The sequence below is a fragment of the Lontra canadensis genome, unplaced genomic scaffold (assembly GCF_010015895.1).
Source record: "Lontra canadensis isolate GAN:19392208 unplaced genomic scaffold, GSC_riverotter_1.0 scaffold20, whole genome shotgun sequence".
Taxonomy (NCBI): domain Eukaryota; kingdom Metazoa; phylum Chordata; class Mammalia; order Carnivora; family Mustelidae; genus Lontra; species Lontra canadensis.
The window spans coordinates 23124628-23150971 of record NW_022631014.1 but is presented as its reverse complement, the minus strand read 5'-3'; the positions used below and the strand labels follow the sequence as shown (position 1 = coordinate 23150971).

Below are 26344 nucleotides of genomic sequence, written 5' to 3'. Positions count from 1 at the left end.
TCTTGGGGACAAACGTCTATTCCTTTTAGCACCAATCACTTGTTCATCTTCCTTAAGTACCTGTCATTTAAGTTTGAACATTTTTTTTGGACAGATAGGAGACCCCCACAGGGTCAGGCACACTCTGGGCACTCACTACACGTATCTGCTGACCAGTACGTTAAGGTGGAAGGGATTTGTAAACTGTACAGTGTCACGGATGCCCCAGTTACAATACTGATCTTTATTACTCCACGCACGAAGAATGCCAATCCTCCTCCTCTCGCTGAATGATGCTAATGCTATGAACAGGACAGGGGGTGAATGGGGAAAAGGAACCAATCCAGAGCAGGGGATCCTGCAGCAGAATTCGGTGGGACACTTTAGAATGTGTGTTCCCAGCCCTGACCAACAGAATCCGGAATTTGGGCCCTGGGTCAAGGTCAAGGAAGCCTTGATTTGGAAGGTGTGAAAACGGTGACAACCGCGCTGGCGCTGTGGGTGCTGAGAAACGTTAGGGCGTACCTTGAAAGGTCGTGAAGGAAGCGTCTGGAAGACGCTCCTCTCTGAGGGACTTTCAAGCCACGCTTTTAGGAGGAGTCTCGCTGTTGCGTGCGTTTCACTCCTCAGAGTGAGGCTGGCAAGTTAGAGTCTTCTTTTTCATACACATGCTCCTGCTCTGTGGGAGGACGCCAACTGCAAAGTCAAGAGGCAGAGGGCAGAATTAGACATTCGGTTTTGAACGGTCCTCCCGGAGAGCCCGGCCTCTCAGACTGCGTTACCCTTTCGCCGAGGGTCCCCGGGGCAGGCGGGGGTTCCCTGCAGCCGGCTCTGTGCTCTCCCCGCCTCCCCGCGCCCTTACCCTCCGCCCCGGCGGCGCCCCGGGAGCTCGGCGTCCGGCGCTGGCTCTTTTGGTACCGATGCCTCCAGGTGCCCGGCACGAAGGCGCAGCCGGGTCCAGCCGCCTCCCCGGCGCCTCGGACGAGACCCCCGGGAGTTAGGGGCCCCAACGCGGCAGCTCCGGGCGCGCGGCCTCCCTGAGCTGTGCGCGCTCCTCCCTCCCGCGAGCGGGGCGCGAAGCCCGCGGAGCATAGCGCAGTGCGCACAGCCGAGTGGAGCACGAGGGGCAGTGGCCGCGCAGCCGCTCCCGCCGCGGGAGCCCGCGCTCGTGCCAGCCGCGCGTGGACGCCCCGACCATGGCTGCGGAGGGACGCGGCCCCCGCGCCCAGCTCTGGGCCGCGGCGCTGCTCCTGCTCGGTCTGCCGCGCCTCTCGGTGCGGGCGGATGGTGAGTGTGCGCAGGGTGCCGGGGGTGGCGCGTGGGGTCCGGGTGGGGAAACCGAGGGTCGCTGGGGTACTCTCCCCGCAAGCCTGGCAGGGAACGACGCGAGCGGCGCCCGGGCGACCCTGCATCCCTCGCCTGACCCACCGAGTGTCCGCTCGCCCCAGCGCCCCCCACCCCAACCCCGGCCTGTGAACCTCCAGGCATTGGAGAAAGCCTGTGCGATGGTCTGGCAGCCCGCCGTTAGCTTTTCGAAAATCCTGAGAGGTCTATCACAATGAAATCACGTCTAGGGTGCCCTGGAACCTCTTTGGCAGAGATAGAACTTTCCACGTGTATTGAATGTCCTCCTGGTGACAGGGCGGAGAAGATTCTTCCCTTGCTAGTTTGGCTAGGTCCAAGAATATTTTAAAGATGAGTGGGAATCAACTAGATAAAGGGGAGAAGAGAATGTCTTGTGGGGGAGGAAATAGCATGTGCAAAGGCCCTGTGAATGGCAGGAGAAATGGAATAAATGAAGTTGCTGGGACCGAGACTGCAAGGTGAGGATGTCGTTTGACACAAAGCTGGAGAAGTAGGTAAGGAACAGATTATTACAGGTTAAAAGAATCGACCTGCTTTTTTTTGTTTGTTTGTTTTTTGCTTCTTGAACCTCAGTTAAGCTTTCAGTACTTCCCTTAAATTGGCAGGATCAGAGCCTATATCGGCTAAGTTTTGAAAAGTTAATTCAGCTGTATTTTGATTTTGGAACAAAACCCTGTTGACTTGGTGGAGGAGAATCTGAGAGAAAAGAAGCCAGCTGTTCTCACATCCATGAGAAGTTTCTAGAAAATCCAAGCTTGAGACAAATTACATTGATGAAGGAGAAAAACCCTCGCCTGATTTGGGATGCTTTGTGTCTTTTTTAAAAAAGATTTTATTTATTTATTTGACAGAGACACAGTGAGAGAGGGAATACAAGCAGGGGGAGTGGGAGAGGGAGAAGCAGCGCCCCGCCCCGCCCCCCCCCCCCCCCCCCGAGCAAGGAGCCTGATGGGGGGGGCTCTATCCCAGGACCCCGGGATCAGGACCTGAGCAGAGCACTCAATGACTGAGCCACCCAGGTGCCCCCAGCTTTGTGTATTTTTAAACGTCATTGATTTTTAGTAAGCAATATCGGGTGAAATGAGAAGGCTCCACAAAAAGAAGCATGGTGATTAGGGAAAGGGGGAAATTAAGAAGAAACTTCCAGATATTATCTTAGAATTTTTGGTACTTTTGTCCTTAGTGCCAGCTTGAAAAACTCTTTATTCCTAATTAAGGATGAATGTCTTATTTCTTCATAACCTTAGATTACTAGAGAAGAAAACAGTTTTAACTTTGAAGGCTCCTCATAATAACTTCATTTTTTAAATTGAGATGTAATTCACATAAAAGTTGCCATTTAAAAATTTACAATTCAGTGGTTTCTCATATATTCATTATGTTGTTCAGCCATCACCGCAATTTAACTCTTGAAAATATCTATTCCCTCAGACGAAATCCCATACCTCTTAGCAGTCAATCCGATATTCATTTTTTACTGTAGTATTTTTTTTGCCTGACCAGAGTCATGAAAATTAAGCTGATTTTAAAGAATGTAAGTAAAATAAATTGGAGCTAGTATTAACTTTTTAACAATGTATACTATTGTACCAACTTAATTCCTTTTAAAGAATTATCTCTGCAGTCAAAGAAGCTTTAGAGTTTCACCCTATTGTTAATGCTTAAATAGAATGCCAAATGAATACAGATCAGTATTTTGCACCTCTCTGGCTTGAGGTGGGTCATAGAAAAATGGAGGCAGAAATATCACTGGAGAAGGAGAGAGTAACAGCAGCACGAGAGCTTGTTTTCTTGTTGCTCCTTGCCAGAAATGCTTCCATTTCTCCCTTCTCCTTTCTTTCCTTCTCCCCCTACCCCAGTTATGGGTACACTTGCTTTCAAGAAACTCCATTTGCTGAGTTCCAACTTTTATAATAGAGCCATTCAAGAATTAGAACCTATATTATGAAAGGATTCTTTTCTTTACCAAATATAAGTTTAACTACTACCACTTTCCACATTTAGTTATTTGTGTTCTACAGTGATGGAAGAAGAAAGGTTCAGCTAAACTGTGATGTGTTATAGACATTTGAAGAGAGACTTGGAGGTCTTAAAAACTCTATTGACCTATTAAAAATAAGACAGTGAGATAAATTCAAATGAAGAACATTTAGTTTACATTTGGCTAGTAAGATATGCACCTGATATATAAAAGATTTCTGTATTTTTTCCTTTTTTTCTATTGTACTTTTAAAATACTTTTGAAACTGAAAATTTTTCACATTAATTGAATGCATATTAAATGCATTACAGGCAAAGATTCATTAATTCAACATATAATTTATTGAGCATCTACTGTAAGCTAGGTACAACCTTCACTGTTGGGGATAGAATGGTGAGGAGAAATAGGTCCTTGCTATCAGGTAGCTTAAAATCCAATGGGTTAGAGAGTCAGTAGGCAAATCATTACATGAATGGAATGTGAAGCTGCAAATTTGATAGGTGATGAAATTAAAGGATAGAGATACTATGAAAGTATATACTAGAAAGTTTGGATTTGGTGTAGGAGGGTCTGAGGGGAAAGAATGAATGTCTAGGTAGAGAATAGCATGATACAAACAAAACAAAACTGTGAGCAGGGAAAATGGGCCATGTGATAAGACACAGAATGCCTGGAGCCAAGAGTCCAAAGTGGCAGTGGTTTGAAATGATGCTAAGGAAATTGGAGGGGGTAGAATGAGGTGGGTCCTCATAGACAAAAGTTTTGTTTTAGTCCAAAAAGGGAAGGAAGCCACTGGATGATTTCCAGTAGTAGAATGATAAGATTTGCATTTTGAAAAGATCACCCTGATTGTGGTGTAGGGAGAAATGGATGGGACCAGGGCAAGACTAGATATAGAGAGACTGTATAGGATGCCATTTTAGTTGTGCAGGTGAGAGAGGGTGGAGGTATAAAGGTGGGTGGGGTGGATGGAAAGCGTCTGGACTGAAGAGAAAAATGTGAGTCATCTGTGTTAAGTATGGTCTTTGAAACCACGTGTGTGGATAGAATCCTAGGGAAAGGTTTCACAGTGAGGAGAGAGAACCTAGAACTGAGCCTGGAGTGAAAAAACAGATTTAGGGTTATTGACTCTGTGTTCATGAGATATATTTGCCTGTAATTTTCATTTCTTAAAATATTCTTGGCATTGCCATCAGGATCATGATGATTTTCTTTTAAGATTAGTTTGTTTGTTTGTTTGTTTGTTTGTTTTAGAGAGAGTGAGCATGGGAGAGGTATAGGGAGAGAGTCTCAAACAGACTCCATGCTGAGAACAGAGTCCAACGTGGGGCTTGATGTCACAACCCTGAGATCATAGCCTGAGCCAAAACAAGTTGGATACTTAACTGACAGAGCCACTCAGGTGCCCCTGGGATTATGGTGATTTCTAAAATAGGTTGGGAAGCTGTTCCCTCTTCTGTTCTCTGAAAAGATTGCTGCAAAGGGGCGCCTGGGTGTCTCAGTCAGTTAAACGGCTGCTTTCGGCTTGGGTCACGATCCCAGGGTCCTGGGACGGGCTCTCTGCTCGGTGGAGAGCCTGTTTCTCCCTCTCCCTCTGCCTGCCTCTCTGCCTACTTGTGTTATGTCAAATAAATAAATAAAATCTTAAAAAAAAAAAAACCTTAAAAAAAAGATTGCTGTTGTTTTGCTTTGTTTAGTGTTTGATAGTGAGGTCATATGTGTTTTTTAAGTTTTTCTCATGGGAAGATTTTAAATGAAGAATTTATTATTATTTTTAAGATTTTATTTATTTGAGAGAGAGAGTGGGAGAGAGAGAGAGGAAGGGAGGGCACGGGGCGGGGTGGAGGGGAGAGGGAGAAGGAGAAGCAGTCTTCCCACTGAGCAGGGAGCCTGACATGGAGCTCAATTCCAGGACTCTGGGATCATGACCTGAGCTGAATGGAGACACCCAACCAACTGAGCCACCAGGGGCCCCTAAATGATGAATTTAATTTCTTTAAGTAGGTAAAGAGATACTCAGATTTTCTTTTTCATTTAGAGTTGGTTTTGTTAAGTTTGCTTTTTTATGAAATTTGTCCATTTCATCTAAATTTTCGTCCAAATGTACTGGCATATATAACATAAAAATCTTGTTTTCTTTTCAGTGTCCATGGGATCTGTAGTGATGTCCCCTTTCATTCTTGATATTGCTAATTTGTATTTTCTCTATTTTTGTCTTGATTAATTTTGCTAGGGATTTATCAATTTTATCATTCTTTAGAAAGAAGCAAATTTTTGCTTTATTTTCTCTGTTGTATATCTGTTTTTCATTTCATTGATTTTTGTTCCATTTTTATTTTCTTCCTTCTACTTCTTTAGAAACTTTAATTTTATGTTCTTTGTGTTTTTAAGATAGAAAATTAGATCATTGGTTATCAACTATTCTATCTTTGTAATATGAGCATTTGAGAATATAAATGTCCCCCAAATACTACTTTAGTTTCTCTAGCAGTTTTTGTCACTACATAAAAATATTTCAGTTGTGGTTTCTTCTTTGAACCATGATTTATTTAGAAGTGTATTTTGTAACTTCCTTGCACAAGGGGATTTTAGTTATTATTTTGCTATTAAGGGGCAGTATAATTTGGTGCTTAGGATCAAGGATGTAGACGCTGGTTTTGTATCCCAGCTGTGTGATCTTGGACAAATCATTAATACTAAATCTTAACTATAAATTGGGAGAATAGGAGTGCCTGGGTGGCTCAGTCAGTTAAGCATCTGCCTTCAGCTCAGCTCATGATCCCAGGATCCTGGGATGGAGCCCTGCATCAGGCTCCCTGCTCAGCAGAGAGCCTAATTCTCCCTTTCCCTGTGTGGCTACCCCTGCTTATGCACATTCTCTCTCTCTTTCTGAGAAATAAATAAAATCTTTTTTTAAAAAATAGGAATAATAACGCCTACATCACAGAGTTATTATAAAGATTAATTTAATGAGTATTTATCAAGTAATTTGAATAACACTTGGCCCATAGTAAACACTGTATAAGTGTTCGATAAATGAAACAAGTGATTTTAGGTTATTTGTATTGTGATTTTAAAATATGCTTTGTATGATTTGAGTGTTTAAAAGTTTTTTGATTTATCTTGTAGCTCAGTATTTGAACAATTTTACAAATGTCCTTTGTGTGTCTAAAATGAATGTGTATTTTGTAGTATACAGTATTGTGCATTGGTCCTTACATCAACTGTGTTAATTTTGTTGCTTAAATCTTCTATATTCTTCCCAAGTTTTCCTGTTTTATCAATTACTGAGGAGGATAGTGTTTAAAATTATTAATTTTAACTGTGGATTTTTCCAGTTCTCCCTATAGTTTTGTTAATATTGCCTTCTTTCAGTCTAGAGTTGTTATTTAAGTGTTTAAAATTATTTTATATTACTCATGAAATAACTATCATCATAACAGAACCTGTTCTCTAGCGATGCCTTTTTTAATAACAGCTTATTGAAATATGATTCATATGCCGTACAATTCACCCATTTAAAGTGTGTGATTCACTGGTCTTTAGTATATACTCACAGAGTTATGAATCACTACACACAATTTTAGAACAGTTTTTTTTGCCCCCAAATAAACCTTATATCCATTAACATTTACTCCTTGATTCTCCTCAACTCCCCAAGTCCTCGGCAACTACTTTCTGTCTCTGAATTTGCCTGTTTTGGACATTTCATGTAAATGGAATCACACAATATGTGGTCTTTTGTGACTGGCTTCTTTCACTTAGCATAATGTTTTTATCCATTTGCAGCATGTATCAGCGCTTCATTTCATTTCACTGCCAAATAACATTCCATTGTTTGGATATTCATACTGTACTTTATTGATCCATTCATCAGTTGATGATCATTGAGTGAATTCTACTTTTTGGCTGTTATGAACACAATTTTACAATTATGAACTCAATTTATTATTTATTACACATAATTCTGCTATGAACATTCATATAGAAGTTTTTATATAAACTTATGTTTTTAGTTCTCTTGGGTATTCACCTGAGAGTGTGATTGCTGGGTCATATGATAACTCTATGAGAAATTGCTATTAACTAAGAAATTTCTAGACTGTTTTCCAAAGCAGCTACATTCTTTTACATTTCCGCCAGCAGTGTTTGAAGGTTCCACTTTTTCTACATCCTCACCATCATTTTTGTCAAAATGTCTTTTTGATGATACCATCCTTGTGGGCATGAAGTAATATCTCGTGGTTTTGATTTATGTTTTTCTGTTGGCTAATAATGTTGAACATCTTTTCATGTGCTGATTGGCCATTTCTTTAAAGATGTCTGTTCAGGGGCACCTGGGTGGCTCAGTCAGTTGGGTGTTTGCCTTTGGCTCAGGTCACGATCCCCTGGTCCTGGGATGGAGCCATGTGTGGGTCTCCCTGCTCCACAGGGAGACTGCTTCTCCCTTTCCCTCTCCCTTTGTCCCCTGCTGCTCCTGCTCTTTGTCTTTCTCAAATAAATAAACAAAATCTTTTTTAAAAAGGTGTCTGTTCAGATCCTTTGCCCATTTTTTATTTATTTTTATTTTTTTAAGATTTTATTTATTTATTTGACAGACAGAGATGACAAGTAGTCAGAGAGGAAGGCAGAGAGAGAGGGAAGGAAGCACGTTCCCTGCTGAGCAGAGAGCCTGATGCGAGGCTCGATCCCAGGACCCTGGGACCATGACCTGAGCCAAAGGCAGAGGCTTTAACCCACTGAGCCACCCAGGCACCCCTGCCCGTTTTTTAAATACCATTTTACCCCTTCTTAAATATATAGTTCTGGGGCATTAAGTATATTCACATTGTTGTACAAGCATCACCACCACTCATCTCCAGAACTTTTTCATCTTTGCCAGCTGCAACTCTGTCCCCATTAAGCATTAGTTCTCCTTCCTCCCCACCCCAGCCCTGGTAACTCCCATTCTATTTTCTGCCTCTGTAATTTGACTGATTTATTTCACTTAATATAATGTCTTCAAGATTTATTCATGTTGTATCAAATGTATCAAATGTTTCTTCTTTTTAAGGCTGATTAATTCTATTATTCTCAATAGAATTCTCTTCTATTGTGTGTGTATGTTTATATATATATATATATATATATATATATATATATATATACACACAGATAGATACACACCACATTTTGTTTATCCATTCATCTGTTGATGGACACTTTTGTTGCTTCTGCCCATAGGCATTGTGAATACTACTGCTGTGAATTTGTACGAATATCATTCAAGTGCCTGCTTTTATTTCTTTGGGCATATACCCAGAAGTAGAATTGCTGGATCACATGGTAATTCCATGTTTAGTTTTTTGAGGAATCACCATACTATTTTCCATAGCAGCTGCACTATTTTATAATCCCAACAACAGTGCATAATAGTTCCAATTTTTCTCTACATTTCCGCCAATACTTGTTATTTTCTGTTGTTTCTTTTTTTATAAATAGCCATCCTAATGGGTATGAAATGGTATTTAATTGTAGTTTTGATTTGCATTTCCCTAATGGTTAGTGCTGTTGAGCATTGATTTTCAAGTTTATGAAACGTCTTTGGAGAAACATCTTTTCAAGTCCTTTGCCCATTTTCAGTGAGGTTGTTTGGTTTCTTTAATTGTTGTTGAGTTGTTGGAGTTCTTCACCCCCTCTATATTCAAGTTTCTTATTTGATGTATATTTGCAGAAATTTTCTTTCATTCTGTGGGTTGTCTTTTCACTTTGCGTTATAGATTTTGTCCTCTGAAGCAAACAGTTTTAAATTTTGATGAAGTTCAATTTATGTATTTTCTCTTTGATTGTTTGGGCTTTTACTGTTCTATCTAAAGAAATCACTGCATAATCCAAGATGACAAAGATTTCCTATGTTTTCTTCTAGGTGTTACAGTTTTAGCTCTTCCATTTAGGTCTTTGATTCTCTTTGAGTTAGCTATCGTGTGGGGAGTGAGGCAGGAGTCCGATGTCACACTTCTGCATGTGTTTGTACAGTTGTCCCAGCCCCATTTCTTGAGAAGACTCTTCTTTTCCCATTGGATAGTCTTCACACCCTTGTTGAAAATCAGTTGCCTGTAAATGTGAAGGTTTCTTTCTGGAATCTTATTCTCTCTTCCATGTTTCTTTATTATCTTATTATTTTCCATCTTTTTAAACTCTTTACTACATTTTGGATGATTTCTTCTGATTTCTGTTTCAAGGATAAGTTCTTTGTTCAATTGTGTCTGATATGCAGCCAAAAACACCCATTGCAGTTTTAATTTATCACTGTATCTTTAATTTCTAGAAGTCCTATCTGGTCTTTTTTTGGATCAGCCAAGCCACTTTTTACAGGTTTCTATTCTTTGCAGGTATTTTCAGACTTGTCTTTTATTCCTTTAAGTATAGTAATCATCACTGTTTTATAATCTATGCCTATCAATACAAGTATCAGATTTCTCTTTGGGTCAGTGTCTGCTGAATGTTATATATGTTGCTTCTTACTAGTGGTGCCTTGTCTCCTACACACTTAGTTGTATTTTACTATCTTTGTCATTGTCTTTGAAAAAATATTTGCATGGGATTTCCTGAAACATAAGATGAAAATATTTTTTTCTCTAGACAAGATTTGTTTGCTCCTACCAGGTGTCTAGATAAATGTCAATATCATGTCACTTTAAGCTAAATTAACAGCTTAAAGTATCTTAGAGGCCAGTTTTTGTTAGGACTGCAATTCCCAATGAGGATTAGCACTTGGGTTCCTAGCACCAAGACAATTCTTCCAACAGTCCCCTGAGAATGAGGGCAGGGAATGTTGTTTATCCTTGTTCACTCTTATCCTGAGAGTTTAACCCTTCAGGGTCCAAGCTTTGCGTATTAATGTGTGCATGAGATGGTATGCAGTGGGGAGGAGGTCCATCACATTCCCTACCCTGTGAGCCCTGGGTTTTCTCTTTTAGCCCCCTTGCTCAGGGGCTTGGCCATCATCACCTCAGTTAAATTTCAAAATTTTTTTCCAGAAGCAAATGCCATTAATACAAAAGTGTCTTGGGGCACATGCTTCTCCAGGCAGGGTCATCAAGTATGGTTGTTCAGGTTGTGTACTGCACAATGGTACCAAGTCTGAGGGAGGACCAGTCACCTACAGATATGTTTATTGTGAAACATTTTTGCATTTTTCTCATAACTTTGGTTCCAAAGCTAAGAGATTGTTATATTTGTTATAGTTACTTTGCAGTTGATAACAGTTAAAGTGTCTCATTCTTTTTTTTTAATTTATTTTCAGCGTAACAGTATTCATTGTTTTTGCACCACACCCAGTGCTCCATGCAATACGTGCCCTCCCCAATACCCACCACCTGGTTCCCCCAACCTCCCACCCCACCCCCCGCCCCTTCAAAACCCTCAGGTTGTTCTTCAGAGTCCATAGTCTCTCATGGTTCACCTCCCCTTCCAATTTCCCTCTCATTCTAATAAAATCAGTATATTATGAGAATTTTGCTAATAGAAGTGTCTCATTCTAACTGGGTGTTTTTATCTCCTACCTTTTTTTTTTTTAAGATTTTTATTTATTTATTTGGCAGAGATCACAAGTAGGCAGAAACAGGCAGAGAGAGAGGGGGAAGCAGGCTCCCTGCCAAGGAGAGAGTCCGAGGCGGGGCTCAATCCCAGGACTCCAGGGTCATGACCTGAGCCAAAGGCAGAGGCTTTAACCCACTGAGCCACCCAGGTGCCCATGTCCCCACATTAAACTTGATCAGGTTATCTAAGGCATTGCTTCACCTCTACAGGAAGCTCCTAGGGACTGCATTGCTCTCCTCCTCCTCCGTGGTTTTCTTGCCTAAAGCTCTCTTTTGCTTTCAGCCTCAGCTTCCACGTCTGCCTGAATTAATGTTCCCATTGAGCTCATCTGACACACGTCTTTTGAGGCCTACTACATGCCCACATGCTGCAGGGAGCCAAGGTGCACCAGGCATAGCATCTGCTACCTTGTCTAGTTCAAGAGAAATGGCAGCAAACACAGGGAAACTCGTTGTGGGAAGGGCCTGGTAGTGTCCTGAGACAATAAGACAGAGAGCAGGGAATGGGGAGAGCTGTGTGTGGGGTCACCCTCGGGCTGAGGCAGGCAGAAGAAGGGAGAGCTGAGATTTAAATCAGTGCCCCGGACACCAACTGACCCAACTCAGGCAAACGGAGGACACTGAGCCTTACTACGTGGTGTTTGTAAAATAGCTTGTAGAAAGGAAGATTTGAGGGGTTTATCCAGGTAAACATGCCAGAGCAGAGCAGAGTTAACTTTTTTTTTTTTTTAAAGAACACAGGAGCAAAAAACAGATTAAAACGCCAAAGTAAGGGGCGCCTGGCTGGTTCAGTCTGTATAACCTGCAACTTTTGATCTCAGGGTACTGAGTTCAAGCCCCATGTTGGCCATGGAGCCTACTAAAAACAAAAACAAAAACCCCACCAACGTAATTGTTATCACCTAGTCCCCAGGATGAATGCAAAGGATAGCTGCTGCCCTCAGGTGTTCAGGCAAATGGGAAACTCTAGTTCTGACAGGTGTCTGCCAGAGAGTGAGTTGCCTGAGGTTAAACTCCCTTGAATCCTGGAGTAAGCCTGTGTTCGTTCTTGTCCCCACACAGGGAAGCTTTTTGTGCTGGAGTCTCAGAATGGCTCTCAGGGCCTCGAACTGGAGGTGGCTCGGCTTTCCTGCAAGAGCAGGGGCGCTCACCTGGTGTCTGCGGAAGAGCTGCGGACGGTGGTCCAGGACTGTGCCTTTGCTGTGTGCACCACCGGCTGGCTGGCAGATGGCACCCTGGGGTAAGTCAGGTGTGGGCAGGGAGGTGGGGGGAGATGCTCTCCTTCCCATTCACCCCCACTACCCCACCAGGGCTGATATGGGAGCTCAGTCATTATTTTATTGAGGTGCCAGGATAGGCAAAGTGCAACAGGCAGTAGCTTCCAGCACATTCTTGTTTTGAGTTCTCAAATAAAAATATTTTTGTGGAGTTCTGTCATAGTTTCCCCCCTCTTTGTTATTTTGAATTTCCTTTTTAAGTTAAAAATAATACATGCTTGTAAAGAATTTCAAGTAATACAGATATGTGTCAAGTACCAAGTTTTCTTTCTCTTTTCTCTTTTTCCGCACCTCAGAGGTAGTGACTCTTAACTGGTATAATTATCTCTTTTTCTCTGTGGCTATTCGTCTACAAACATATGAATAGGAGGGTGGTATGGCCACAAATTCTTTCCCCTTACTCCCATTGAAAAGCAGGGTGTGTGTCCTCTCCCTTTGAATCAGGGACAGCAGAGTATCACCTTGACTGACAGAATACAGCAGGAGCAAGACCATGTGACTTCTGAGGTTAGGTTGGAAAAAATCTATGCCCAGATTTCTGGGACAGTCACTTTTGAGATGTCATGTAAGACGTCTGCCTATCCTGAGTGGGCCACGCTGTGAGGAAGCCCAGGCTACAGGAAGATGTCTCACATAGGTGTACCCACAGACAGCCCCCAGTGGTGTCCAGCCCATAGCCAGCATTAACTGCCAGAAATGTGGATGCCTTGGCGTGATTCCCGCCCCCAGCTGTCGAGTTCCTGCCAGTCTGTGAGTCTTCCCAGCTCAGGCCTGAGACCAGACACTAGAGAGCAGAGACAAGCCATTCGCATCATGCCCTGTCTGAATTCCTGACCCAAGGAATCCTTGTGGAGAAATAATTCTTGTGGCCAGCTAGGAGAAAACTGCCCATTCGTTCTGCTGCTTCTTTAGTTATACTCAGAAAAGGCAGGAGCCATTCCACTGTCTCCTTCATGCCACAGGAATGTGAAAGAGCAAAATGAACTCCAACAACTGCTTTGGCTGATAATAACCTTGAAGATGGGCTGGCGGATGGCCATAGAAAACACACACAACCAGGCTGACTTACAACTCCAGTTGTGCCACATGTGAAGCAGCAGTTGAATAAAGAGGACAGCTAGGCTACCTCCAAAGCTTTTCAGTGACTCTGAAACTGTGGCCCTGTCTGCTGGACATGTTACATCCAGGTTCTAAACAGAAAAAACAGGTCCTACATGCACATGTTTCCATGGTGTAGTCAAATGTTTCCATGGTGTAGATATTTTTCATAACTCTGTTATTATCATTGCATCAGATAACCAGGGTTTTTGGGAATTCTGAAGAGCCAGTTTGGAGCCAGACTTCCCATCTCCCAGGCATTACAAATCGGGACTGGGTCTTTGGAAAGGTTTGCTGTAAAGTGTTAGGACATTATTAGTAGATCTCTGCATTGCTGAGATGATACTTCTTTGTAGCAAACATACTTGTTTGATATATTTACTATACAATATATTAATACTAAAAATAAAAGTATTTTATTGTTTCTGGAACCAAGAAGTATCTGATCATTGGTATATACATTTCACTGTGGGTATTTTCTATACAGCCATCCCCCTCCACACTGAAAATCAATTAATTAAATGCCTGGTGCATCTTGCAATTGATTGCATAGTATACCTGTAGTAGATCTGTATGTCCATGAATTTATGTTGAGTGTACTCATAAATCCAGAGGAAAATGGAGGCCTAGAGTGGTAAACACAGAATTGGTAACCAATTGTCTCCTAGAAGCTTTTGCAGATTCCATAAAGGATGGCTGAAAAACAGTAGCAATTTAGATAGCCTCAGAGGACTAGGACAGAGATCTGAATTCAGGTTTTGTGTAGGCAGGCCTGCAGAGTCCTTTAGTTTGGGCTGGGACTTTACAGGGCTATAACCCAGGAGTATGAGTAAATTGGAAGAAGCATACAAGCCCTCATAGTAGCCACAGTATAACTTAAAATTCTCTGGAGCCATGAATGTGGCTGGATGATACTGGAGTTCCAGTGTTTCTGATAGCTAGCAGAACTGATTTTAAAAATCCACTCTAGAAGGGAATAACATTATCCTAGCAATTTATTTCCACAAACAATTTTAGAAAATATAGGATTTGTCCCACAATATAAAATAACCAGTCACATAGGAGATAAGGCAACCACAATAAAGACAGCAAGGAGAAACTCTAAATATTTGCATTGGTAGATGCAGACTTCAAATAACTTTTTCAAATGTTCAAAGATTCAGAAGACAAGAAGGAGAATTTTAGAAAAAGGCTGAAACTATGAAAATAACCAAATGGAAACCCTAGAAGTGAAACACAATAACTCAAATTAAGAGCATAATGGATGGATCTAACAGCTGATGTAAAAAGAGCCAAAGAAGAAATTAGTGAACTAGAAGATATTTCAGAGGAAGTATCCAGAATAAAGAAGAGAAGAAAAAAAGGATGAAAATACAGAAGAAAGGGTCAAAGGAAGAGATGCATGTAATTGGAATTCTGAAAGAAGGAGCAAAAGTAATATGAAACTTCTATCCAGGCACAGATTTAAGAAGCCCTACAAAACCTGAGTAGGACAAATAAATTCAAACTTGGCATATCATGGTGAAACTGCTAAGAATCAAATACAAAGGAAAAATATTAAAAGTAATAACAAGTATCTTCCAAGGAGCAACAATAAGTGGACAATGAAAGCCCCCAAACAACTGAATGTTACTTTCGAAGTGCTGCAAGAAAGTTATTGTCAATCCAGAGTTTTATACCCAGTGAGAATATCTTCTTGGAATAAAAGATAAATAAAGACATTTTCAGACAGACAAAAGGTGAGAAAATCCATTATATCAGACCTGCACTAAAAGAAACACTAAAGGTTAATCTTCATGCAGGAGAAAAATAATTTCAGGTGGAAGGCTGGAGATGCAAAAAAAGAAATCAATGGTAAGAGTAAATATGGGGGTAAGATGAAATTATGTAATTGTATAAAGCAGTAATAATAATACTAAACACTAAAAAATGGCACATAGGTCAGGTAGTATTTTAAGTATACTAATACATAGCATATTTTAAGTATTTTTAAGTTGTATTATTGGAGAAAGGGGTAAAAGTAATATTAAATATTAATAAGTCATAACCACTAAAAGGATAGTAAAAGGATATATAACTTCCAGACCAATATGAAAAAAAGAATGCCCAAAAAAGGTTCAAACAATCAAAATAGGGGAAAGAAAAGAGAGAAAGAAAGAATGTGTGGAACTAATAGAAAGATGGCAGATTTCAAGAAGAGATCTGTGATTAAATGAGATTAAAATAGATGAGATGCTCCATTTAGAAAAGAAAGATTTTTTAAAATTCTACTATTTGCTGTTTGCCAATGACATTCCTAAATAAATCATGGGAAAAGAATAAATTATGGTTTGTTTATAAGTAGCATGTATGTAGAACTGAATGATACTTCATACTCAAACTTATAAGATGCTACTAAAGCTGTACCTAGAAGGAAATGTAAAACATCTAGATGCTTGTGTTAGAACAGAGAAAAGGCTAAAGGTTTATGAGCTTAGTAATGATCCATTTTAAGAAATCTGAAGAAGAACAGAAACAAACCCCCTCAAAGAGAAAGGAACTAAGAAGAAGAGCAGCACTTTGTGAAATAAACCTACTCTGAAACTTGAACTGATAATGTGGCCTTGACTGAGGCATCACCTGTGTCTTCCTGACTGGAGGCATTTGTTGGGGGAGACTACTTCCTTAACACAGACACTTTCAGTCAAAGATCTCAATTCAGAAAAAATCTCTGCTGATTCAGAACTGACGGCAGAAAATAACTGTTTTTCCTATTCTTAGTCCTCCTAACACAGTGTCTTCTTTGTTTCAGGACAACCGTGTGTAGCAAGGGGAGCAATGAACAGCAAATCATGAGAGCCATTGATGTGAGAATTGAAAGCAACCCAGCTCCTGGTGCCACGTACAGTGCCCTTTGTATTAAGGATGAAGGTCAGTGCCAGAGCCTTTGTCAAGGTTCTGGAGGGTGCACATGGTTGTCGCCATCTTAAGTTGCATTCTCCAGAGGCAAACCTTGAGATAAAGAAGTCTTCCAAAGAAAAGCCAATAGGGCAGTGGGGCAGTGGGCAGAGAAAGGAAGTTGAGCAAGGGGTGTCACAAAACTGCAGAGTCTGCATTGGCGGTGATGTGGGGGTGACCTTGTCTCAGTCCTACAGGCGATCTCTGGAGACAGTAGAGGTCACCAGTTTTTCTGATCGGGGGGGGAGAGAGCAGGGGTATTTATACCACTGCACCTGTCAGTCATTGGTTAAGGGCTGCTACAGCAGATGTAAATTCCCAGGCATTTGTGGTTTATGCTGTGTACTGGCAAAGGGTTCCAGTAGCCTGAGTGCCACCCTCCAACAAGGACACAAAGATGCCCACTGGGAACCCCACTGCATGGAAATGGTAAAGGTATCTAGGTAAGAGTGGGCAGACCCCTGACAGCATTTGCTACAGTTGCTGATGCAGCTTGCCCTCCAGTCTCTCTTCATGGTGGACAGCACATGAACAAGGAAAAAATCTTTTTTTCCCCAAAAAGAAACTTCCCTCAGGCTGCATCGTAGAGGCACCAAATTCTAATCTCCTGGGAAGGGGTTGGAGGAGTTGGGAAATCAGAAAGCCAGGTGAACCACAAGGCCCTGGCTGGTGCTTGTTAGATACTTAGATACTAGATACTTAGATACTTAACAAGCTTCTCTGCTCCTATAGGGTCTTCCCCCAGAAAAGCTTCATTTGCTCATTGCTATGGAAGAGTGTGTTATGAGAGTCTTCTGATATCTGTCCAGTAGAGCTCCTGAATGACATGGCTTTGCTCTGTAAAGCTTGGCGAAAGCAATATCCATGGTTTGTTTTTTCAAAACCACGTAAGGAAATTAAGATGCTCCTTTGAATCCCAAACATAGGCAAAATTTCAGATCCCTGAGAGAGGACAGAGCTACAAGAAAAAGAGCATGGTCTTCTTTCTTCAATGATCTCAATGATCTCAGTGGGGCTTCTGAGTCTTCTCCTTCCCTGGTGAACAAAGGGTATCAGTTAGCTTTTGCTATGTAACATATCACCCCAGAATTTAGTGGCTTAAAACAACGATTTATTTAGTCCACTGTTTTTTTGGATCAGCAGTTTGTGTTTTTCTGCTGATCCTGGCTGAGCTCATTCCTGGGTCTACAGTCAGCTGCTGGCTAGGTGGCCTTGCTGCTGGGAGTTGGTGGCTGTTGCCTAGAGTGCTGGGGGCCACAGGACAGTCTGGGCTTTCCACCTCACCGGCCTTCAGACAGGTTGTGTCAGAGCAAGGATGTGCTCCTTTTTGCCCACAATTGTAGGACATGAAGCCAGAGGTTGGAAACATCCCTTCACGTCCTGTAGGGCACCAAGCTCAAAGCCATGACAGCGACTCCAGAGTTGAATTTTTTGCCAAAATGATATAATGTGCTTTCTGATATAAAGCAATCAGAAGAACACAACTTCAGTTCAGTGGCATTCCTGCCAAAAATGTGTAACTTGGATCTACTCAGGAGAAAACATGAGCCAAACTCAAATTGAGAAACATTTTACAAAATGACTTTAAAAAAATATCTAGGATAAGAAAGGCAAACTGACTCTTCTAGATTAAAATAGACTAAAAGCATTTGACAATAAAATGCAAAATGTAATTTGTGATCGAGGATTGTATCCTGGACCAGAAAAAAATAGCTATTGTTGATAAAATCTGAGTATGAATTATGAATTAGAGAATAACTTAATAACTGTACTGCAGTCCTGTGAGCGAATACCTTTGTTCTTGGAAATGTGTACCAAGGTTTTAGGGACGAGGAGACATCATATCTACAACTTACTCTCAAATGGTTCAGAAAAGAGTTACAGGTATAGATATACCTATGTATTTATACACGTGTATATATGCATACATATATTTGTCTCTGTATGAATAGGTATCTCTATCATCCATCTATCTAGAGAGAGAAAGACAAATGGTAAAGCAAATGGGCAAAATGAAAATACATTGGTGAATCTTATTCTTACAATTTTTCTGAAACTTTGAAATTATGTAAAAATGAAAAATCTCCAACAAAAAATGGTCTCCATACTTCTGAAAAAACAACAGGAAAAACAAAAACACCCTGAATCATGGGAACCAACAAGGGAAGCCGATTCATGACAGCTGTCAACCTATGTGAGGACCGATGGCCCTGCATGTGGCTCATTAGCATCCGAGTGCTCTAGAGCCCTGCCTCCCAGAGTAGTTTGCCTGAGCCTGGTCTGGCCTCCCCTCACCTCCAGGTCAGTGGGGAGGAGCTCATATGGGGAAGACTGGAGTCTTGGTCTTACCGGCCTGATTTATGAGGAGGCTTCAGGTGGGCCATGAAGGGGACTCAGGGCTGCATGATGAAGGGAGACTAGGGTGGGAGGGCTGCTTGCTCTTGAGCATTCTAGAAAAGCAGGATGGATTCCCCAGAGTCTCAGGGAGAGTGCCGTCCCTGTGGAGAACTGCCTTTCATCCTTTTGAAAGAGCCCGTCAACCCCTCCCACACAGCCTTCCACCCTCCTCAGGGAGCAGTTGCTTTTCCTCAGTGGAGCCTTTGTTGGCAGCGCAGGCAACAAGGGCAATCTGTGTGCTGAGGGAAGGTGTAGCTCCAGGGCCTCAGCTGAGAACAGGCAGCGCCTTGAGGTTCTGCGGCAGCGTAGGTGAGGTCTGGCCCAGCGTTCGCGCCAGGGCAGTGTCATCCCCTAAGGCTGACTTTTTCCGGATGACGCCTGGGCACTTAGCTCTGTGCTGCTGCTTCTCTCTGGCAAGATGAGAGGAATGAAGTGTGATAACTCCAAAAATGGCAGGCATGTGCCTCATGAAGAGCCCTGAAGGAAAACAGAGCCTGTGGAATATCCAGGCAGCTTCCTTCCTGTGTTTCTCTTTTGAAATAAAGCTCATCGTGAAAGTAGACTTTTCTCATTTGCTTCCAGTATTTTTGTTTCACTGACGGTGAATTTCCAGCCCTGTGGTGATCTCACTTAAACTAATAAGTGAAGTTATTTTTAACCAGCTGGATGCTGATGAAATAACCTGCTTCCTCTTGGCTTCTTTGGCTTTGCTCCTCTTGGCGGCTCGTCTGTGGGGTCAATGGCATGGGGTCTGGAGGCTTCGTGTGTCCTCTTGCCTTCTCCCTGTTGCACCCCCAAGGCTCCGTGTCGGGTATGCTTCTGTTCCTTCCTGGGCCTGGCTGCCCTCTCCCACCAGCCCACCTCACCTGCTTAGCACTGCATGCCCCTGCCCTGCGTGCTTTGCTGTTGCCTGTATTTCCTTAAAAACTAAAAAGGAATTATTCCCTTCCTTTATGTCATCAAGTAGAGAGCTGATGCTCACCTCTTTGAGAGCAATCAGGAATTTATGAGAGTAGCCAGTTCCCAAGTTGGCCTGGAGGAGGCCCTGGGCCTCAGGATTGACTTTGGGGGAGATTCTCTCACTGCTTTGAGGAACCTGGAATCCATTAATCGAATGTTTTGTACAGCTGATAGAACTGATTTAGTTCAGGTTCTCCCAAGGGAGTGTGGAAGACTCTGAGCTTATTAGCATTAACCTGGTCTTGGCCATTTGTTTGTTTACTTGTACAGGGTAATGCAAAGTCTGTGCCCAGACTTGTAGGGGAGAGAGAGAGGACTCATCCCCACCCTCGAGTTGCTGACAGTGTATAAAGATAGGTAAGAAATGAATGTGCTTAGGAGGGTCATGAGGGAGATTCCTGAGGTGGTGGCAGTTGAGGTGGAGCTGGAAGGAGTTGGTTTCGTAGGGATAATGATCAGGGAAGGGAAGAGAGGACACTGCAGACAGAGAGAGCAGGTGGAGCAAAGGCTAGGAGCATAGATCCCTGTTGTTCCGGGGAGACGAGCTCAGGGAGGGCCATGGTACTAGTGCTTCAGGAAGTGAACTGGGCTCAGACCATGCCTGTGAGCCTGCATAGCAGCTAGGCAGGACTGAGGTGGCTGCAGAAGACAGCCCAAATAATGCCCCCTGCAGGAAGCAGTGACGCCCCCTCCTCTGCCACCCATACCCCCAGGCCCAGGCCTCATCAGGTCTTGCTTTCCCAACACTGCAGTCTTTCATTCCAAAAACTGGGGCTTGAACAGTCCTGATGCACAAACAGCCAGTTCCCAGGGATGCTAGGTGTCTGGGCAGCTGGAGAAAAAGTGCCAGTGGGTCCTTAGCCTCTGGGGCAGATAACGGCGAGGTCTCTGTGACCTTGGGCTATAGGCACCAGCAACCTGGACAGACTTCTCCACTTCCCTGCTACCCGGAAGAACTGGGGCTGCACTCTGAGCCCATTGGCACGTTTTCGGGAGCCTGTGCTTGGCTTTCTTGTATGTGCTGTGAGAAGCCCAGAACCTGGCTGCACAGACACGCATGTGAGCTCCCAGAGCTGAGCACTCCAGTGGCCACTTCGTTCTCGAGGTTCTTGGGGGTCCTTAACTATGTACTGTTCCACAGCAGCCTCTGGATCCGGAAGGGTCACTTCATGACCATCTGTCATCAGCTTTCCTGGAGCGTGTCCTCATGGGGCTCAGAGATCTGCAGAAAGAGAATCTAGAGCCGGGTGTGCTCCAGCTAGAGCAGAGGCCGCACAAACAATTACAGGGTATCTTCGGAAGGCTTTATAATGCCCCCAGCAGCTCTAAATGCTCCCAGCCACTCATACAGGCTCAGAGAGTTAGAAGCTATCCAACCCAGAGTTAGCGGTGATTAGAGTGTGGATCATTCTTATACTAAAGCCCAGGTTTTCTGCTCCGTCATGCAGTATGCCTCAGAAACCAGGCTTCCTTGACCCTCCACAGGGGCAGATGCGGCCCGGGCAGCTGGCATGGTGTGGCAGAGTAGCGGTGGGTGGGCAGCCCTCCTCCCAGAACTGCATCCCCATCTAGTGTTTGCTTGGGGCCTCCAGGTTCCAGCTGCACTTCTGTTTATGCCTTACAAGGATTAATAATGTCGATTCCCTGCCCTTCATGTCTCATCCTTCGCTGGTAAAGATGAGCTGGGAGAAAGAAACTTCCGGGTGTGGAGAGGATCCTGAGTGCTGGGGGCAGGTGGTCCGAGGCCACCCCGCAGTGTGGCCAGAATCCCACTGACTGTGATGAAGAGTTTTCGTTCAAGCACATTCCCTCTTGGGAGGCCATAATCAAATCCACCAGGAATCTGACTCATAAACAATTCAGCCGCAGAACTGCTTCCTTCTTTCTCCTGGGCACCTCCCTATATCCATCAAGGCCTGACCTGCCTCAGTTTACTCAATAGTAAGATCATTTAAAGGCCCATCTTCCCAGATGTGGGGACTAACATCCACACATCTAGCTCTCCTAGTGTGACTTTTGGGCAACTCATCAATACAGTGACATTTGGACTCTTAACATTTCCCTGCAGTAAAGCACACATGAGCATTCCTCTCTGTTTGTAGGGGTTGAGAGTTTCAGGGGTACTTTATAGATAAAAATATTCTGGTTTTTAAATTTTTTTAAAAGATTAAAAAAATTTTTTTTATGTAATCTCTATACCTAAAGGGGGGTTTGAACTTACAGCCCTGAGATCAAGAGTTGCACACTCCACCAAATGAGCTAGCCAAGTGCACCTACAGAAAAAAAGCAATTTAATGGAAGGAGCAGCACTTCACACTGAGGAGGGCCTGCTTTGACACAGCTGTGGCAAGGGAGGGGCTGGGTAGCTGGGGGCCATGCAGGCCTTGGGGCAGAGTCAGAACTGCCTGAGCTACCTTTTACACCCATACTGTGAATGGGGTCACCTTGGGGCAGTGAAAAGTACTGATCTAGAGTAAGGGATGTTTTCACTTTCTACTTTTAACATTACTGTACTGAGCAATCACAAAAAAGAGAGGAGGAAGGAAGGAAAAAAGTAGACAAGGAAGGGAGAAGGGAAGGAAGAGATTGCAAGTAGAATGAAGTGAGGGCTATGACAGAAAATCTTCCAAGACATAATATGCAGGTCTCAGAATATGTGTAGCAGGACCCAATTTATGTCATAAAAATATGTACTTTGTACAGGAAAGCACTTAGCATGTTTGAGGAACAGTGTACCTAGATTTTTCAAGTGACAGAGGGGTGGCCCAAGGTAGGGCTGGAGAGGTGGGGAGAAGAGCAAGGTATGCGGGGGTGAGAACACTGGGCTGAGTTTTAAGGGGAAATGGGAAACCACAGTAAGGTTTTCAGCTGGCAGCTGATTTTTGAAAAATTTCTGAAGATCATTTTGGCTACTAATGTGCAGTCCAATAGGAGATCAGAAACCTCTAAATTTTGTGCAAAGTGCTCTGAGCCCTCTGTTTATGACAAGAAGGTTAATCAAAACAAAACCATGTTGTGTTCAGGGGAAGCAACATCTTGAACACAGTTGTTAGTGCACAGTGGTTAGACCTGTAGGCTCTGTACCCGGAATCCATGGGTTCAAATCGTGGCTCTATCACTTACGTGCCTTGGAAATTTTATTAGTATTCATGATGTAGAGATGTCAAGAGGACAGAATAGGACAATGCAAGTAAATCAGTTAACCCAGGATCTGGCACAGAGTAAGACCTAGCAAATATAAGCAGTGACTGACTATTATCTAGCTGCACACAAATTCTAACAACACAGGGTGATAGTGACATGGTTTCTTCACCCTGATGTCACACTGTTTCTAATAAAGCAACCCATAATTTCTTTCAAAAACATTGAACAAGGGACGCCTGGGTGGCTCAGTTGGTTAAGCAGCTGCCTTCGGCTCAGGTCATGATCCCAGCGTCCTGGGATCGAGTCCCGCATCGGGCTCCTTGCTCGGCGGGGAGCCTGCTTCTCCCTCTGCCTCTGCCTGCCATTCTGTCTGCCTGTGCTCACTCTCCCTCTCTCTCTCTGGCAAATAAATAAATAAAATCTTTAAAAAAAAAAAAAAAACATTGAACAAAATTTCATACTCCTATACCATACAACCAAGCAATTCCATGCCAAGGTATTGACCCAAGAGAAACACATGACCACACAAAATGGGTGCACAAATGCTCATAGCAACATTATCATAAAAGCCAAATACTGGAAACAACCCAAATGTCCATCAGCTTGTGAATGGATCAAAAAATTATAGTACATCCATATCATGGGTTATTATTTGGCAACTAAAAGAATGAACTAGGGCACCTGAGTGGCTCAGTCAGTTAAGCGTCTGCCTTCAGTCCAGGTCGTGATCTCGGAGTCCCACGATGGAGCCTGCATTGGGCCCCCTGCTCAGCAGGGGAATCTGCTTCTCCCTCTCCCTCTGCCCCTCCCTGCTGCTCATGCTCTCTCTCTTGCTTGCACTCCTCTCTCAAATGAATGAATAAAATCTTTAAAAAAAAAAAAAAGAGAAGAATGAACCCATTAGAACATGCACGAATAATATTTTGCTAACCTAAAAAGCCAAACATAAAATGTTATATATTATATTATAACATTTTAATGAAATTCCAAAAAAGGCAAAACTACCAGTGACAGAAAGTAGAACAGTGGTTGCTTGGGTTGGGGCTTGGGAGGGCATCTAAGGCCAGGAGCAAGGAGGAAATAGTTCAGTAGGACAGCTATTCTATACCTTAATTGTGGTGGTGGTTACAAAATTGTGTGTATTTACCAAAAACTACCAAGCTGTACACTTAAAACTGGCAAATTTTCTTTATAGAAATAATATTTAATAAAACAAAAAAACCAAAAAATGCTTTAGGATTCCAAAATTCTTTCTTTCCAGAGCTTTCCTGCATATAGTACCTCATTTAATTTAAGTACCAAGCAATATTGTGGAAAGGGTATTATCATTCTTGTTATTCAGGTGATGCAACTGAAGAACAGAGAGGTTTTAGGCATTGTCTTTGGTCACGCAACTCCTGGAAGGTACCTGTGGGAGCTCTCACCCAAACACTTCTTGTCCCTGCTCTTCCAAGCTCTTGTGCAGCAGGTCCCAAGAGCTGGTCAAACCCGATGCATCCATCTCCACCCCGTCTGTTGACCCTGAGGCTGCAGCTCTAATCTGGACTTGGCATGTGCTTCCAATTTTTTGCTTCCGGAAGAGAATATTAAGAGCTGGCACCTGCTATGGCACCCACTGTGTTCCCTGTGTTCACTTGTTTAACACTCACATCAACCCTACAGAAATTATAACAATTAAAATAACAATTAGAAATAACAATTATATCATTATTTTACAGGTGAGGAAAGTGAGGCACAGCAAGGTTAAGTACTTTGTCAAAGTCACACAGCTAGCAGGTAGGGGAGCAAGGAGTCAAACCAAGACACTAAAGGATCTTGTTCTCTGAGGCATTCTTTTTACCCACGAACAGCTCATCTTCCCTGGGGACTGCTGTGCCAGCTGGGAGGTGGCCCTGCCTGCCGGCTTGCCTGTGACAGTTTGTGTTTACCCTTGTTGTCCCCCTGTTCTCTCTTGTTTATATAGGAGCTTTAATATGGACAATAAGTTATATGGTCATCCTAGCCATTATCAGTACAGGCTTGAATTAGAAGAAAATTCTCCCTGGGAACTCTCTTTACAAAAATGGGAGTTTGTGTGAATGGCAGAATAGCTCTGCATGGGTAAAGCTCTGGGCTTTACCCTGCTCACCACAGAGGCCCAGACAATGGGACAGATCCAGAAATGCAGCCCATGCCCAGGGCGGGACAGGGGAATCCTTCCAGCACATCCTCTGGTGTAACCATCTGCCCTTAGACTGGTTATTTGCTACTCTCACTGGCCAAAGCCTGACCCCAAGAGTTTGTATCCCTCAGCAATCCCTCTGTGTTCCAACTCTGTTGGCTTGTTCTCATCTTGAACCCAGCCTCTGTATGAACGCTGCTACCATATCAACAGTGGGAAACATGGGCCTATATATGTTCTGATTTTCTTATGAAATATTTTGTTTTGCCCTTCTTCATGGCCACGGATGGCATGTAGTTTCTGTTCAGCCATCGTGTGCTTGGTTAAAGGGAGCTGGATGTTCAATTACCATCATCACTTGATGAATGATTCCAAAGACCATCAGTCTCTAACTGTTTGCTTGGGAAATGGAACTCATCTTTACTTATTTCCCATTAAGCTCCAGGCACATAGTGGGCATTTAATTCTGGTAAAAAACCTTATGAGAGAGGTGTCATAAGCTCCATGTTACATTTTTAATACATTCTCTAATTATAAACATGAATAGGTTATCATTGTAGTCAAAAGTCTAAAGAAAATTAAAATCGTTTATAAACAGTCCGCCCGAGATAAGTACTTAAGCGTCAGACCTGCTTACCCTGCCTTTTTAGTTCACCAAATTGGGATTCTGTTTTTTTCACTCAGTAATTTATATCTTCCCATGACACTGAATCTGCTCCAAAGGATGATTTTTTTTTTAAAGATTTTTATTTATTTATTTGACAGAGAGAGATCACAAGTAGGCAGAGAGGCAGGCAGAGAGAGAGGAAGGGCGGGGGGAAGCAGGCTCCCAGCCGAGCAGAGAGCCCGACGCGGGACTCGATCCCAGGACCCCGAGACCACGACCCGAGCCGAAGGCAGCGGCCCAACCCACTGAGCCACCCAGGCGCCCCCAAAGGATGATTTTTAATGGCTATTGTGACAACCCATTATATGAACGTATGTAAATTAGACATTCTCTTGTCATTAGACGTTTCGGTAGTTCTTTGGTTTTGTTATAATAAGTAATACCGTGATTGAACACCTCATACATACACCTTTCTGCCCATCTGTAATGACCAGCCTCTTTCTAGAGTTAACAGTTTATTGAGAACTATGTGTCAGAAGTTGCACTAAGACCTTGTCTGCTGTATGCTGCATCAGGCATGGTTAACTACCTGCATAACGACAGTCCCCTCCCCCTTCCTTCAACAGGACCATCCCCCAACCAAGAGCCTGTTGTTAGTGTTCACCAGCATGCCACTGGTCCATTGGGAGAATAATCAAGCAGGGAAGAATTACAAGGAAAGCAAAAGGTGTCAACATTTCAAAAGAGAGGGAATCGCTTTAGGGAGTCACAGCAAATGAAACTGTTCAAAACCGTTTAGAAAATAATTCATGCTCACTGAGCAGCTACTCCATGTCCCTTTAGGGACATTTCCATCTC

At 43.0% G+C, this 26344-nt stretch overlaps 1 protein-coding gene across 1 annotated transcript in view; it reads left to right on the top strand.

The window, feature by feature from the left end:
- The first annotated feature begins 1175 nt into the window (after positions 1-1175).
- SUSD5 (sushi domain containing 5) overlaps positions 1176-26344 on the top strand; it is a 56393-nt gene continuing 31224 nt past the window's right edge. Inside the window, exons 1-3 of the mRNA XM_032860913.1 lie at positions 1176-1266; positions 11968-12145; positions 16072-16190. Coding sequence (XP_032716804.1) covers positions 1176-1266; positions 11968-12145; positions 16072-16190 — 388 coding nt within the window. The remainder of the gene's footprint in view (positions 1267-11967; positions 12146-16071; positions 16191-26344) is intronic.